General features: G+C 30.4%; 1 protein-coding gene across 1 annotated transcript; it reads left to right on the top strand.

Annotated features, from left to right (window-relative positions):
* Positions 1-10,284: 10,284 nt before the first annotated feature.
* LOC11430930 (TBC1 domain family member 2A) lies at positions 10,285-13,969 on the top strand. Its single transcript, XM_003617975.4, has 7 exons — positions 10,285-11,386; positions 12,150-12,266; positions 12,696-12,874; positions 12,955-13,048; positions 13,135-13,212; positions 13,308-13,409; positions 13,526-13,969. Exons 1-7 carry the CDS (start codon positions 10,904-10,906, stop codon positions 13,658-13,660), a joined length of 1,188 nt encoding a protein of 395 aa, XP_003618023.1. The 5' UTR covers positions 10,285-10,903; the 3' UTR covers positions 13,661-13,969.
* Positions 13,970-17,056: the final 3,087 nt, after the last annotated feature.

Here is a 17,056-nt window from a genome sequence, read left to right as displayed (position 1 = left end):
TTCACTCTTTAAAAAATTTGTAGTTGCATACGCTAAAGATATTTGATTTGCCCAAAATAAAATGATGTTTGTTGAAATAGCCACAAATTAATTTAATAGAGAGAGGTCAAAATCTTTCACAAATAAAATCCTTTAAAATGACCAATTCAATTCCAAACAATGACAAGTTCGCAAATTTTAACCTCTCAAAAAAAATTGACAACCTTTCTCATTACAAATTTACAATTATATATTTGTCTTTGACTTGAACTTTCAATTTTGCACCGATGTATGTAGTCAATGAAAACTTCCTAGATCGGAATTTTATTAAAATAGTATAATTTAATATATGAATTTATACCCAATATAAAAATTATAAGGAGTCACATAAGTCCTAGCTCAACTGGTAAAACTGTCGAAACTGTTAGGTTAGACGTCATGATCGGGATTCAAACACCGGCACCTCTACTTTTTGTGTGTGGGTATATGATGGCTTTGACATTTCATCTATCAAAAAAAAAAAAAAGTTATAAGGATAAAAAGTGTAAGATTGAAAAATTAAACATGTTTTTTAATTTCATATATGTTCTATTTTTAAAAATAGGGGTGGATTTTCAAAACTACGATTTAGGATGTAGTAGGATACGATGCAGGGTGTGAAAAGTAGGAACGAGATTTCAAAAAGTAATGCCTAAGTGAGCTAGGATAAAACTAGGTCCAATCTTATTTGATGGGATTTCAAAAAGTAATAAATTACATGTATTGATGGTTGTTATTTTCACCCTCTATTGTTTTTTATTCTAAAATGCAATTTCTGAAAGTTATCTATTGAAGCCTCCAAAGACAAAAAAAAATATATTATATTTTGAAGTTATCTTCGGAACAATTTGCTTAGTTGTAAAGGGAAAAAGAGCAACCATCTATACTTTCAACCCTTCAAAGTTCACACATCAAATTTTTTGGTATGCATCATATGTTGTAAAATAACATAAAGTTTCACACAATTTTTTATTAGAATACCAAATCCAATTCCCAAATTTATCCATGAAGTTGGAGGGGGGGTGTAGCCGGCTTAAAACTAGTGTTTAGGAGGAGTCACGTCAACATCAACATCAACCAACCAGCAATGTTCAGCCCAATGTATGAAGCATGCCGGCCCAGAATACAAGAACAATTTGTCTTGTGTGATGAATGAATGAATAAATATTCAATGCTGTAACACCATTTAACATATTATATTTAATATTTGCGTGCGTCATTCAATAGAAGATTATTTATTCTTATTATATTGTTTCATGTATGTATTGACTAAGTCATGCACTTTTTTTACTATTCCTAAATTAATGCTACTACCGTTTTCATGCTTGACTACTCTCTAATGCATGCATGCTTCCCATATTTTCCAATTATGTTTCCACTATAGTATAGTAGCAACTTCTTGTACGTGTGTGTCTATACTCTACATACCTGAAAGTATAATACCTTCTTCCATCTCTAACGACAAATATTGAGCATTCATCAGTAGGATAAAATGATGACTCGAGACGATTCTGACAATGGTAACATTGTCGATGTGGTGGTTATCGGTTCTCCGACGGACGGTGGTCACCTATGTAGCAATTTCATGATCTTACCGGTGCTCTATTTTATTTTAGTTTCGCAATGCAATAATGTGCGGGTATACCTTCTGTTTGCCTGCTAAAATGATTAGGTAAGTCTTCTTAACTAACTAATTATGGAAACTTTTTTTTGGTTATATGAATGAAGTGTTTTTATTTTGATTGAGTGTTATTAGAGCATTCTGTTATGATCTAGTGTTATTTTTCGATCCTTGCATTGTGAATGGGGTGTGAGGAAAATTGTTAAATATTACTTACTTTTATTTGAATATCATGCATTTGATTCAAGATATTTGAATTGTGTTGCATTTTGTTTGTAGTTTTTTTCACTATATATGAAGCTAACACTTATTTAAAGGAATAAGAAACATCTAAATTGACGTGTAAAGGTGTAAGAGAATCAAATTTGATTAACCCTAGAGTAAATTTTTAGTTCAAGCTACGTATCAACAAAGTGTTATGACAAAGTGAAACAGTGTGTTTCTATAATTATAACCATTGGTTATCTCTTATAATTTAACTTGAGATTTTAACGTAGAGGATGAATATATTGACTCCAATAGTAAGTTTAAAGAGTTACTCCACATCCTCACCCTCCATTTTATCTAAATTTAATGGACAAGATTTATCGGTTATTAATAATCATATCATCTCATCTACCTAATCATTTTTAGAATATTAATTATGATTTCCTTTTCTACCTCAAAAAATAAAATTATGATTTCCTTTTTGATTCAATAAATATCAATAATCACATGAGTTTTTTTTTTTTCAACGCTTAACCTTACGTTACTATATTGTTACCACCATTTCAAAAATTAAATCATGTCAAAAAATTAAATCCAAGGTTTTGCATCTCCACGATAAATAGACAAAAGATCATATGTCTAACTCAAATTCAAAGGCATGGTTAAATTTAATTAAAAACTAGGGTTAGCAACATAAAAGTCCACTGATCAATCCTCAAAAAGAATAAACCAACAATAATCATTTCTAAAAAGCACGTGTGGATAATCCAAACAAAAAAAAAAACACATATGGAAGCATCAACATATTCCAAAAATTACATACTAATGGGTATTAATAAAAATATATGTAATTTGCATTGTGAATCGTGAAATAGTTGCAACGAAGTTTCTTTTAGAATTTTTTATGAACAAATTGCAGACGAGAGGAGGTTGTAAAAAATAATTAGGGACTACATTTTCTTTACCAACTTACCAAAAATTAGTTTTGTTTATTCCCTCAAAAAAAAAATTAGTTGTGTTTATAAAAGGTAAATATTGATGGAGTTGAAAATTGTAATTAATGTGGTGAGATTGGTTAAGGTAAATGAGGTCACATGATTATTAATAAGCATCAAATCTAGTCCGTTAAAATTAGATAAATTGAAGGGTGAGGATGTGGAGTAACTCTTTAGACTTACTCTTGGAGTCAATATATCCCTCCTCTTTATATTATTATATAAAAAAAATAAACTTGACTTGTTCTTAACTTTGAATTTTAACTATGTGACAACTTGTGTAACAATCTTACCATTTGTTGAAAATTTCTTCTTGACTAGACATGTACCTACATTGCAGCTTTCAATGGCTTTTTGATTATTATAAACTATTTAATAGTGAAAAAGCAGTAGAAAGTTGTTTTGTAGGCAGAAATCTAGTTCAAAAAGAAGTTTCAAACAAAAGCTGAAATTGATATGTGGAGTTGTCGCAAGCAGAATTTACAAAGGTCCCTGCAAAAAAATTTAAAAAAGAAATCTTTTTCACTATTTTACAGGGATCAAAATCAATTTTTCTTTAGAGGAATTAAAATCAAAACGAGTCATATTTGCAGGGACTAAAACCATATTTTAGCCAAAAATAAAAAAACTTATTCCATATACTTATTCACAAAGCAATATTCCAAAGCTTCCTTCCTTGGCTCTCTTCCACTATCACAGCATATGGGCACATCTTTTCTGAATTGTTTTCATTAATTAAGAATTAGATTATAAGGAGATTAGTTGTATTAATTCATGTGGTTTTTTCTATTTAGCGTTTGAAATATTGCTTCATCATGAAATGTTGTGACTGAACCTATTCTTTCATGACACATTCCCTAAAGTAGAATCTATCATGATATTTTCGACCATTTTTATAGTGTTGGTTCCTGTTTTGTATGATATTTTTTTGGTCAAATGCATCTAAATGTCCTTTAAATTTTTCGTTTTATTTAAAGTGGTCCTTTAAGTTTCAAAAGTTCCAAAGAAGTCCTTTTAGTTTTTGAATTGTTTCAAACAATTCCTATTGTAGATAGCATAGTTGGTAATTGCTTCCTTGAACTCATCTTTGGTACCAAATTTGGCTCCTAACACCCACTTAAAATTAGTCATCTTTTTAGGCATGGTAAATGGTGGATAATGCTCTTTGTTACTATCATCTGAATCATCACCATCATCCTCTAAAAGGACTTGTTTGAAACAATTCAAAAACTAAAAGGACTTGTTTGTGACTTTTGAAACTTAAAGGATTTGTTTGGGACTTTTGAAACTTAAAGGACCACTTTGGAAAAAACGAAAAATTTAAGGGACCTTTAGATGCATTTGACCTATTATTTTAGTTAAAATCCTCATCAACCATTTTTCCGACACATCTTTCTATTTTGATGAAATGACGCACGGGTAATACGCTTTAAAGGTGGCATTTAGGGTGGGTAGAAGGAATTCTATCCCACCATGGAAAAGTCTACTTTTAGTAGACATGTGGCAGTTATAACAGGTCATAATTAAAATAACAATAAAATTAAGGGTTAATTAAGTTTTTGGTCCCTATAAATATCTGCAGTTTCGTTTTTAGTCCCTATAAAAATAAATCACACTTTTTAGTCCCTACAAAATTTTATGTTAGTGTTTTTAGTCCCTGTTAAATTAAAATTTGTTTAATTATGCTTAAACTTCTAAATTTTTGAAAGATTTTTTACATACATGTTCATAACATCGTAAGACACTCTTTTGTAAAAAAATTTAGTTTTTTAACATGTAATGAATTAAATATGAATGTTTCTAAAAGCAAAATTTTCAAGTTTATATTAATGAAAATTTGGACCTAATAATAAAATTTTAAGTTAATTTTTTGCGGAGGAACTTGGTATAATATTCTAAGTAAGTATGTGAAAAATATGTTACAAATTTAATAGTTTAAGCACAATTAAGCAAATTTTAATTTTACAAGGACTAAAAGTATGTGTTGGTCCCTATTAAATTGAAATTTGTTTAATTATACTTAAACTTTTTTATTTTTAAATGATTTTTAACAGACATGTTAAGAACATTATAATAATCTCTTTTATAAAAAAATTAGAATTTTTTAACATGTAATGAATTAAATATAATTTTTTTAAAACGTCAAAAATTTAAGATAAAACTAATGAAAATTTGGACCTAAAAATAAAATTTTGAGCTAATTTATTGTGGCGGAACCTTTTATAATGTTTTAAACAAGTGTGTAAAAAATCATTAAAAAATTTAGAATTTTAAGCATAATTAAACAAATTTTAATTTAACAGGGACTAAAAACACTAACGGAAAATTTTGTAGGGACTAAAAAGTGTGATTTATTTTTATAGGGACTAAAAACAAAACTGTAGATATTTATAGGGACCAAAAACTTAATTAACCCTAAAATTAATTAGCATATTTTAATACTTGATTCTACACCTTCCAATTGCTTTCTGCTTCTGTTCTGTTCTGCACCTACATTTACTCGGTCGTTCAATTGACCTTTATACCCTTTTTCCTACTTGTTTTTTTTACGTTAGCACCGGCACAGCAATGTGTGTTTATTTAATTTTTGTAAAATATAGAACAACCGCCGTTCTTCCACAACAAAGCCGATAACATTGCTTAAAAACAAAATTGCAGCTAAAAAAATTGCTTAAATAGCTTAACCATATTTTTTAACGAGCCTTGTAATTAACGAAAAAAATTCGATGAAGCCCTAAGAACATTATACGGCTATATTGCATTTTCTTGCATCCATGTAACATTTACAGCTTAAAATTCTTGTTACGGCAAGTGATTAAAAAAAATTGTAAATTAATTAAGGTTTGTTAGAAAATAAATGGGGAGTAATTTTGAAAAACTTTGGGTGCCAGCAATTTTTGAAAAAGTTTTGATTTGATTTATATTTTTTTTTTGGCTTAGTTGCACAGTGTTACAAAGTTAAAGATCTATCTGTTACAAAACAAACTTAAAGGACATATCTGTTACAAACGTCAAACTTAAAGGACCTGTGGTGTAATTAAGCTTTTTTTTTTTTTTTTGAAATTTTATAATATTTTTGGAAAAGAAAATTTATTATTTACGTTGCTCATTCTTAGCAAAAAAATTTGAAGCCCAAAATCAAGCATATAAAGTCCAGATTGAATTATAAAAAAAAATATTATTTGTGTTGTCATCATTTATCTAGGTACTGTTTCAAAAAGTTGCAAGGAAAAAAATTGAGTGAATCTAAACCATTCCTTTAAAATAATAATATATCAATGGTTAAAAATGGTACTTTTTCATGGTAGAAAAGTATTCTCCCTACCCACCCTAAATGCCACCCGCTTTAAAGACTACTTATTCATTCATTGAAAGTCTACTATCTTTGTCCATACTCAATAACGGTGAAACCATGAACAAAGTCAATATAGTCGTAAATAATAGAAATATATTGTTTTTCTAGTTTTTATAATAAAAATATATTTCTATATTTTTCACTTTAAAACCATGAGAAAAAAAATATAATTTAAATTGTTGAAATATACTCAAAATTTACAACATAGATAAAATAACATTTTCTATTTATTTTTTCAAAAGATTCTAATGGCCTACAAACTCTCTCTCAAAAGCATAAATATGTTAAGAAGTGATGAATTGTGAATTTAAACAAGTGTCTCATCAGATAAAATGTTTTAGTATATTTTTACAAGATGGGTTGTATTTAGACTATTTCATTCATATGGAATAGTTATAATCGCCCGAATACGTACTACGGATACAGGTATGATAAGATTTCGCAATCCGTTTGTATAAATTATATTCTATTTTGATTCATATGTTAGGTTATCTCCTCTCTCGTTACTTTCATCCACCAAAAACATAATTTTTAATTAGTTATCGAACAACAATTATAGTGATTCATATCTTAAATTGAATCATATACATCTCCATTGAATTTTCACAACACAGTCTCATTTTTTTTACACTTCATTTTTGTCCAGGATACGTCTCTGTAAAGTATCTTATAAGTATCTGTGTGTATCTGTCGAGTATCTTATAAGTATCCAATAAAATATATATTTTAAATTAAAATAATTAATTCTGATTCTTCATGGATACGTATCCGAAAGTATCCGCGGAGCATCGGTATCTGATACATATCCGATAAAGGAACATCTTCATTTTAGAGTATCCGAACTTTATAGTATTTAAAAGACCGAATCTCGACATATTTTTGCTAGTTTGATTGTATTCATCAGATTGAAATCTTTGTCGATATAGCATTGCTCTTTTCAATATCCCTTCAATGAAAACACACGATATTCAGTGAATATATCAGCGTATTTTTTTTTTTTCTTCAAAAAAACTCTCATGTTTTTTTGAGGGAATTATAACTCTCATGTTGTTGATTTACTTTTGGAGGAGATAAATAATTTTTCAATTTAGGTGAGCCTTATCCATATAGATCCTCTTTTGTTTCTTTCCCAGTACTCACACTCACACGTGATTTGTTCCTTTTGGAGTAAGGAAAGGATGGGCCTACCAAACGGGTCCCACATACCAATTTCCCTCGTATCCAAATGATCATTTTGTGTGGGTCACATTTACATGATTGCCTTCAAACTAAACAATTTACATTTTATTGCAAAAATATGTCAATAAAAATTAAAAACACACGAACTTTTCTTTCCCAGTCTTTCCTTTACTTTTTGATAATTTATCAATAAATATGGTATCAGACAGAACTAATATGTGAAGATACCAATTAGAACGTTTGGCAGCCATATGGCCTACATATCAATTAACATATGTTTTTGTAAATTATGTCATAAAAGTGTTTTTTTTTTTTTTACAATCATAAAAGTGTTTTTTTTATATTATATCACTATAATATTCGAAGTTTCTAATACGGTTATTTAACAATTTCTAATTTATGTATCGATTCCGCGTTCTATGTAGTGGCGGAGTCAGGAATTTTATAGAGTCTGGACAAAAAATTTATTGCAAAAAATGTTATTTCCTTCTTGCGAATCCTAAAATCATAAGGTATTACCTCACTTTATAACCTAAATCCGCAGGAAATGTGTTTCCTGCGGAATTTACACAAAAATTCGCAGAAAAAGCGAGAAGTTCTAGTAATGGCTGGGCTTGCCTCAAAGAAAGTAGAAGCTGATCCTGGGCTAGTGCCCCAGGCTAGCTGGGGGGTGGCTCCGCCCCTGATTCTATGTCGTAACCATATTTCATCTTTTGCGTGTTGGTTTAGAGACTTCCGTGACTAATTTATTCCGGCTCAAGCGAAATAGCAGCAGACAAATATGACAACTTTGAAGGGGTAGGCAGGAATATTACTCGATGTCATTCACTATGATGATGTGAACAGATGCAATCGAGTTATCTTCGTGTCCGTCTCAACTACTCTAATGCAAACTTTATCGTCTCCGAACCATGGTAGTTCATTCAAAATAACCTTTTTACGACAATAGAACCAAACATCATCTTAATTTGTTTCTGAACTCTTCTTTAAAATAAGTTGTTTTCGAACTTTGACTATCATGATCAATATTAAGTTTTTTTTTTTTGACAAATGGTCAATATTGAGTTATTGACGCTCCCTTCCACTATTATTATTCTATTCTATTAAAATAATTAAGAACGTTTCTGTTCTTGAGAGGAATAAAGAGCTTTTCTTAACCCTCTGCACGTTACAAGAACAGGAGGCTACTATCTCCATTTTTAAATTTCATGCATTATTTGGTTTTTCTGTCAAAAGAAAACTATTCATTGAGTTTGACAGTACCTATTTTCATGAATATTTTTTTTAACATAGTTGAATCCATTATTTTAGACGTTATATTAACAAGTGTCACAAAAATACTATAAGTATTTCAATTTCAATTAAAATTAAGTTATAGTGCTTATATGTTTAATTAATTTTATCAAATCATAAATTGTTTGAACTTTAAACGAACAATAATTGATCATAATTTACTTATATTTTAATTGAAATCCACTTGAGTTGGTTTGATACCTTAAAATACGATCTTCTTAATGTGTGAAGTTCGATTCTCTTTATATTTTTTTATAAATTATTCATTTCCAGCATGCTATATTACTAAAAAGAAAAATAGAATCGGCGAATGAATTATAGGAATTTAATGTCTTTAGATCATGTTTGGATTAATTTGTTTAAACTTATCTCCATGAGTTTACTCTAACGTCCTAAAGCAACACAATCAAGCCAACTCAAGTGAGTTTACTCACAATTAACTAAGTGATTGTGCTTAAGTGGATAATGAACTCCATCTAAGAATGTGTTAGGGAAAACTTGAATTTAATTTTGAATGTAACAATTTTATATAAGATTTTACTTATTTTTCAACCAAACTTCATATTACTAGGATTACCTTTTGGTAAATGTATTGTTATCAAACAAACTCATGCTAATCATATGAGCTTATAAATAATAACTTATCAGTTATAAACTCAAAAATTGATCTCCACAATTAGAATTTAAGCGTTTTAACTTAAAAAGTTTGATGTACTAGTAAAAAGATAAGTATTGGACCTAAATATTTCGAGTTCGAGTCATGCTAGTGGTTTTAAATGATGAAAAACATAAGTATTTTTATAAATGTTTTCAAGATTGAAAGTATTTTCTACATTAGGCAAGGCATCATGCACTCACCATACAAAATTTATCAAAAAAATAAAAAGGAATTTAAAAAGATACTATTAAGTAGGCATGGCAATGGGGGGTGGGGACGGGTATTACCTTCCCCGTCCCCATACCCGATTCTCGTATACTTACCCGTTACGCTACTCATATCCAACGGGAATGAGAAATTGAATCTCATCCCCGTTCCCGACGGGTTCGGGTATCCTCGCCCCATCCTCGTCCCCGCATTGAATATTTTTTAATAAAAAATATAATTTTTTTTGCATCCTCAAGAGCAACGTTGTAATACATTATCCAACAATAACCTCACTTTCACATTTGTTAGACAAAATGATTTAGTTGATCCTTTAAATATCAATGATAGTTTTTATTAACATGACAATTATCAAACAAAATAACATAACATATCAACATAAAATAATTTTTTACATTTGGGACGGGTTTGGGTATGGGTTCGGGATGGGTACCTATATATCCGTTACACGTCCCATACCCGTGTTTTGAGATCGGGGAAAATCCATACCCGTACCCAAACTCAGTCAAAACGGGAAAAACCCGCCAAATTGAATTTGGTTCGGACGGATACCACGAATATGGGTTTTGTTGCCATGCCTACTATTAAGGAAAAAAAACATCATGAAGTTATGAACACAACAACGTTTAATGAAAGTTGAATTTTACCTGAAAAATAAAAAGGGAAAGTAAAGTCAAATTGACAAATTTAAATAAATAAATAATAAATCTTTTGAAGATATTTAGATTTTGTGTCCAAAGTGAGAGCCTTAAACAGCTAAGAAACACCACCACCTATTTCTTCGTTCTGTTTTTACACTCTTTTCTATTTTTTTTCTTCAATTTTCTTTCTTTTCCCTATATTCTAGGGTTTTATTCTTGTCCCTTCTCTTCTTTCTTCATTCTTTCTCTCTCAATTTCAGATCCTTTTTCTATCTCTATATTACATTCACATTCATCTACAAAAATCCCTTTTTTTCTTCAATTTTACCCCCTTTTGATTTCCCTTCATAATTCATCTAAAAATTTGATTTTTTTTCATTAGACAAGCTTAGTCTTGAAACAATTTCAGCTCAATTTCATCAAAGTTTCAATCTTTTTGATGATATCAAAAAAGGGTTTTTTATTTTTTTTTCAATGACCCATAAATTTGAATTTTGAATCTAACCCTTTTTTGATTAAATCTTGATTAGCCCATTTTGTGTTTGATTAAAAATTCAACTTTTTTTCACCTAATCTTAATGACCCAGTTCCTCTAAATAGACCAATTCATGGTTGTGTTTCAAATTTGACAAGGTCCTAAAAAGACAATATTTGTCACAATATACCTTAACCCTGTTGTGTGTTTTTTGTGTTGTTTAAGGTAAACAAAAAATGTATGGAACAAAAAGCAAAATAGACCTTGCATTTGAATACCAATCTCAAATATCAGTATTGAGGCCTAGTATTCATTCAAGAAGAGCAAATATAACTGTGAAATTTCAAGACCTTTACGGATTTACGGTTGAAGGGAATGTGGATGATGTGAATGTGTTGAATGAGGTAAGGGAAAAGGTGAGACAACAAGGTAGAGTTTGGTGGGCATTGGAGGCCAGTAAAGGTGTTAATTGGTATCTTCATACAACCATAGGACAAGGGAGTGCCCTTACATCTTCGTTGAAGTTTTCGGCATTGGCTAATGCTATTACTTTGAAGAAGTTGATTAGGAAAGGGATACCACCGGTTCTTAGGCCTAAGGTTTGGTTTTCGTTGTCCGGTGCTGCGAAGAAAAAGTCCACGGTTCCTGATAGTTATTATGATGATTTGACAAAAGCTGTGGAGGGGAAGGTTACCCCTGCTACTAGACAGATAGATCATGTGAGTTCTTCGCCTTTTATGCTTGTTTATGATCATCACGAAATTGGGATTTGATTTTGATCACAAGTTTGTGTGCATCATCATCCTTATGGATTGTTTGGTTCCATTTTATTAGACATGTATTTGCTGATGTGTTGTGTTGATCCTTTTGTGTTGATCATATGTTTGTGAATCACATTGTCTAGATTAATGGTTTTGTGAAAAGTTTTGCAGATTTTGATCATAATTGTGGGTTTGACTTTTATTTTTTGCCTCTAATGAGCAAGACTTATTGGTTATGAATGTCAATGAGAGTTAAGGAAGATTCATAAGAGGTGAATCATTTCTGAGCTCTATATTTACAACCATTAGTATAGTTGTGGGATCTGTTAGCCTTAGCTCTTGTAAAGGGATCGGTTAGCCTTAGCTCTTGTAAATAATGTATATGTTCTTGAGTATATGAGTTTTAGCTAAACTAAAATGTAGTTTTGAGTATATGCTGATCAGAAAAACATATGAACCTGCGTGGTCATCTCCTCGATGCAGTTTAAAGATCGTGGTCGGATTTTAATATCTTGGATTTCGATTTACTTATCTACTTTTCCAACAATGTGAATTCCATTAGTTTGGAGAAGGGACTGCGGTCATCAGAGTGTTTGATGCGATCTTTATATGTTCATTTGTCATTGAATATCTGTTTGAGAGTGAATTGAACTTGTCTAGATGCCAAAAAGATCGTTACTTTTATTCTGTTTATAATTAATTTTCATAACCATTTCTACAGGACCTACCGCGAACCTTCCCTGGTCACGCATGGCTGGACACACCTGAGGGGCATGCTGCTCTTAGGCGTGTTCTTGTTGCATATTCTTTCCGTGACTCTGATGTTGGGTATTGTCAGGTATGTGTGGCTCTGATCACCTTCCTTTTGTGAAGTTTTCCCCACTTGCGAAGCAAGCAGGATGAATGATAGTGTCTGATAACTTTGAATTTGACACTACTTAATATCTCATGGTAGCTATCTAAACAGAAAATGTATTTTGTTTGTGATCTGCTTTTATTTAATTGATGATACCTCTATTCTTTTTCTTCTGGGATTAGATGTTAATATGTTACATTCATGAAACCTATTATGCTTCTACATTTGCTGGTCTCAATTGCTTCAGCAAGTGTTTAAAAATTTTCAAGTTAGGTAAAATATAATAAAACACAATTCCTTTGGTTACAGTTGACAATAATATTGATTAATATTGTTTTGATTAAAAATGAATAAATGCATGCCGAAGAATGTATCTTCTTAAGTACTGACTCTACAATATTTTGGCTCCAGGGTTTGAATTATGTTGCAGCATTGTTGTTGCTGGTCATGAAAACCGAAGAAGATGCATTTTGGATGCTTGCTGTCTTGTTGGAAAATGTCCTGGTTAGCGACTGTTACACAAACAACTTATCAGGATGCCATGTTGAGCAAAGAGTGTTCAAAGACTTACTCACTAAAAAGTGCCCAAGGTATTTTAATGTGATGTATTAACTGTTGTCATATGTTTACTTCTTAGTAAATTCTGAAAATTGCCGAAATGGAAATGCAGGATTGCGACTCATTTGGATTCTTTGGAATTTGACGTTTCCCTTGTTACCACCGAGTGGTTCCTGTGCCTGTTTTCAAAGAGTCTACCGTCAGAGGTTAGTTTGAGTAATACACTGCAATAAAATTATTACATCGAAATCTTAAAAAAATTCCCCTTGGTAATACTTTTTCCTTGATTCAGACAACGCTGCGAGTATGGGATGTTATTTTCTACGAGGGGGCTAAGGTTATATTCAATGTGGCCTTGGCAATTTTTAAGGTACCACTAGCTTAGACTTTCCGTTCTTTCTTGGTTTCTGATCAATACGCACTATAATATTTCAATTTTTCAACAATTTTCACCTCTTATTGCAGATGAAGGAAGATCAATTACTTCTAACCCATCATGTTGGGGAAGCAATCAATATTCTGCATCAAACCACTCATCACCTATTTGATCCAGATGATTTACTAACCGTAAGAAAATTTTCAATTGGTCATATTAATCATATCTTTCTCTAATTGATTTCATTTTAATATTTTATATATTGTACTTTATGGTTTCACTGTTATCATCCGTTTGATGTTTGCAGGTGGCATTTGATAAGATAGGTTCGATGACAACAAATACAATATCGAAAGAAAGGAAGAAACAGGAACCTGAAGTCATGAAGGAGCTTGATCAAAGGATAAGAAAGCTAAATTCCCTTAAAGTGGATGACAAATAGCCCTTTGATTTTGTCTTGATTTTATTTTTTTGTTTCTTTTGAGACATTGAAATGTCTAGTTTTAATATGAAATGTTTCAGAACCATCGATCATCTAAGTGATCGTCCTAAGTACGGTCTGCTTCGACGAGCAAAACCTTGAATCTGTGGAATCCTTTATATCCTCCTCAGGGCATCATGGTATGCCTGATATGAGAGCCCTGGTGTTTTTCAGGATGTTTGTAGGTGATATATAAGTGTAAATTTGAATATGAAAACATTATAAATTATTAATTAATTTTATAATGTGAATTATCATTAAATTTTAGCAGATGGTTTACTTTCTTAAGTATTCTCCAATCTCCATGGCTTCCTTGATTTCCCAAGGCAATTGAGCCTGTTTGATTTATGTTATCTTGTTAAAAATTTAACTATTTAGATGAATTTTTTTAAAGCTCCTGGGAATTAAAAATGTTGGGACAGTTTAATTGCTAGGTGGTTGTAAAATTTCAAAGCACACTTGGCTATTTTTTTTTTCCTTGTTGTTAGGTGGCATAATAATAAGGAAAATACCAACTAGTTCCTCAGCAGTATTGGTTAAGGAAATCAATATAGAAATATATTTTATACTTATAACTTTTTTAACTTGTGTTTGAGAAGCACTTAGTAAGTATGATCATGATGATAATTATATGTGGAAAGAGCTAGTATTCTACAGTCACAAGACCATATTTATAATGTTTAGGCACACATACAAAAAGACATTATTTTTTTACATTATTTTTAAGTGTCTCACATGTACGTTTTTGAAGTGATATATTTTGACTAATTATAAATTACTTCTACTTTATAGTCCAAATTAAATAATTGAAAAATGTTGGATTGTAAAATACTCATACTTTATAGTCCAAATTAAATAATAGGAAAATGTTCTAAGGGAAAAATAGGTATGCCATGATTACAAGAAAATTGATATAGCTCTTAATTATTAGTATTTTTTTTTGAAGGAAGCTCTTAATTATTAGTATTATTTATTATTTTTACACAAGATAGCACTTAATTATAGATAGTGTTATCTTTGATGGTAGAGAAGAAGGTTAGTTGGTTTCTAACTAACTCAGATACGTATATTTGTTCATTGTGAGATGTTATTGCCTCCAAGTCACATACATAACTCATAACTAAGGGTACAATACAATGAAGATTATTATTTATTATTCACACGTGCTACTATAAGGATACTTATAAAATGTCCTATGATCACATACATTATTTATCATTGGCAAAATGAGTCGTACTCTTCTGTGTTTTTTATTTTCTTTCACATACAACCAAACATTTATCTTGTTCTCTCTTATAATGTAACGACTCCATATTCCTATACAAATTCATTGATAAATAAATATACATCATACATGATCATGAACATGATTAAAATCAAATGATAGATTGATGGATACAACATACTCAAAAAATAAGTAAAATCATTAAGGTGTGATCATTCATATCCCGCTTCCAATGGTGGCGTGTTGTTTGCGTTCATGTTCATGATTTTGCTGCTCGCTTGAAATCCCTGAATCGTCTTCGCGCCTCACCCTTTGACCTTTGCATTCGTGAATTGGAGTTCTTTGTTGGGGTTTTGAGAAACTGCTAACATAGTTTTGATTTAATGGTACAATGCTGAATTCACACAACACAACACAGAACAAAATTATAATATTAAGGCTGAAATGTTCTTGTTGGTTGCTCTTAATTTAGTGAATTAAGTTGGCCAAGTATTTTGTTTTGACTTTTTCTTCTAATTCATGCGGATCTATAGGCAATTTTACTGCTTTGGAGCATTCACTAAACCTTAACCTTTGTTGCTTTTGTTATAGAAGTCACCTAATTTGAAAGTAAACAATAAACACATGTTTTAGTTACTTTTTTTTTCTTGAGTTTTAGTTTCTTTTTCTTTTTCTTTTTTTTTTCTTTTTCAAATACAAACATATGCATTCAATATTTTTTTGACAATTTTTTTTTTCCATTGTTTTTTTAATCCATTGTTATCGTTTTATGCATTACACCCTATATATATATTTTAATCTTGGCCAAAACAAAATGCTGGAGCTCATCACGGAGACACATTTTAATGCCTACAACATTAGTAAAAAAGGAACCATCAATATTGCATAAAGTGGCATGCCCTACCTGTTGATTGCAATTGATTTCATGTGCTACACAATTTTTTTAACCATTAGTGGTACTTGCAATTTCCACAACACATTTCAATCTACCTATGGCCATGATTCAGATACATAAGGGGCTGTTTTGTATTTTAATTAGTTAGGAGGTTAAAATCGCAACTTTTTAAAATATAGGGGACCAAAAATGCAATTAAGCTTAAATTTTACGAAACATATTAAGTATGGCCTTGATATAGGGGCTGATCCACCATAAGGCATGTTGTGACAATTACTACACTGGATTATTACCCTTTATATATATATTATTAATATATTAGTCTTAAATATTGCATTATATATAATATATGTTGGAAGATTATGATGTTTAATTACTTGGCCTAGTGGTAAACGGGCAATTACCCTGTAGTGCGTCGTCGGGTCAATACCCTCTCCTCCCGTTTTTGACATTTTTTTTTAAAAATCATTAATATAAAAATGGTTGTTGGGAATTGAACCAGTCACAGGTTGATAAAATGAACACTTCTAAACCATGACCAAGTATAAATAATTTTGGGGTAGCCAAAGCTACCCGATCATTTCAAAAGGATTCGTCCTTGTTGATAGCCACGTTTACGAAAATCACTTAAAGTAAATGATATTGGAAAAATATATCGATTTATTAAATTTATATTTAAATTTTTGTGAAAAAAAAACTTTACATTTACACCAAATGAAAAAAATACACGTACAATGAATTATAGGGTTGGAATTTCATTTGGAAATATAATTAGAAAATCAAATGATAACAAAAAAAAAAGATCCAATATTAACTTTAGAGGTCCATATGGTTATTTTATATTTTGCTAAGTTACTATTTTTTTTTTTTTTGGCTTAATACATGCTTTGATCTTTTAATTTATTTTTAGATTTCATTTTGGTCCTATAACTATAAAGTGTCTCAATTTGGTCTCATATATCTTCTGCCATTTACCATTTTGGTCCTTTCCGTTAATTTTTTCAAAAACAGTTAATCCTTATCCACATGTCATTTCAGATTTGTGATCAAGGGTTAGATTTGAAAAGTATACAATGGACCCACAACATATGATCATTTATATTTTTCTTGATTTTCCTAAAAATAAAAATCTAAAATCACCATAAATCTTCATCTTTTTATATATTTTTTAAAAAATTGGCATCCAGATTTTTAAAAATTAAATATTTTCCAGAATTTTATAGAAAAAATTTTAAAA

This window comes from Medicago truncatula, chromosome 5 (assembly GCF_003473485.1).
Source record: "Medicago truncatula cultivar Jemalong A17 chromosome 5, MtrunA17r5.0-ANR, whole genome shotgun sequence".
Classification (NCBI taxonomy): Eukaryota; Viridiplantae; Streptophyta; class Magnoliopsida; order Fabales; family Fabaceae; genus Medicago; species Medicago truncatula.
This window is presented reverse-complemented; position numbering and strand designations above follow the sequence as displayed.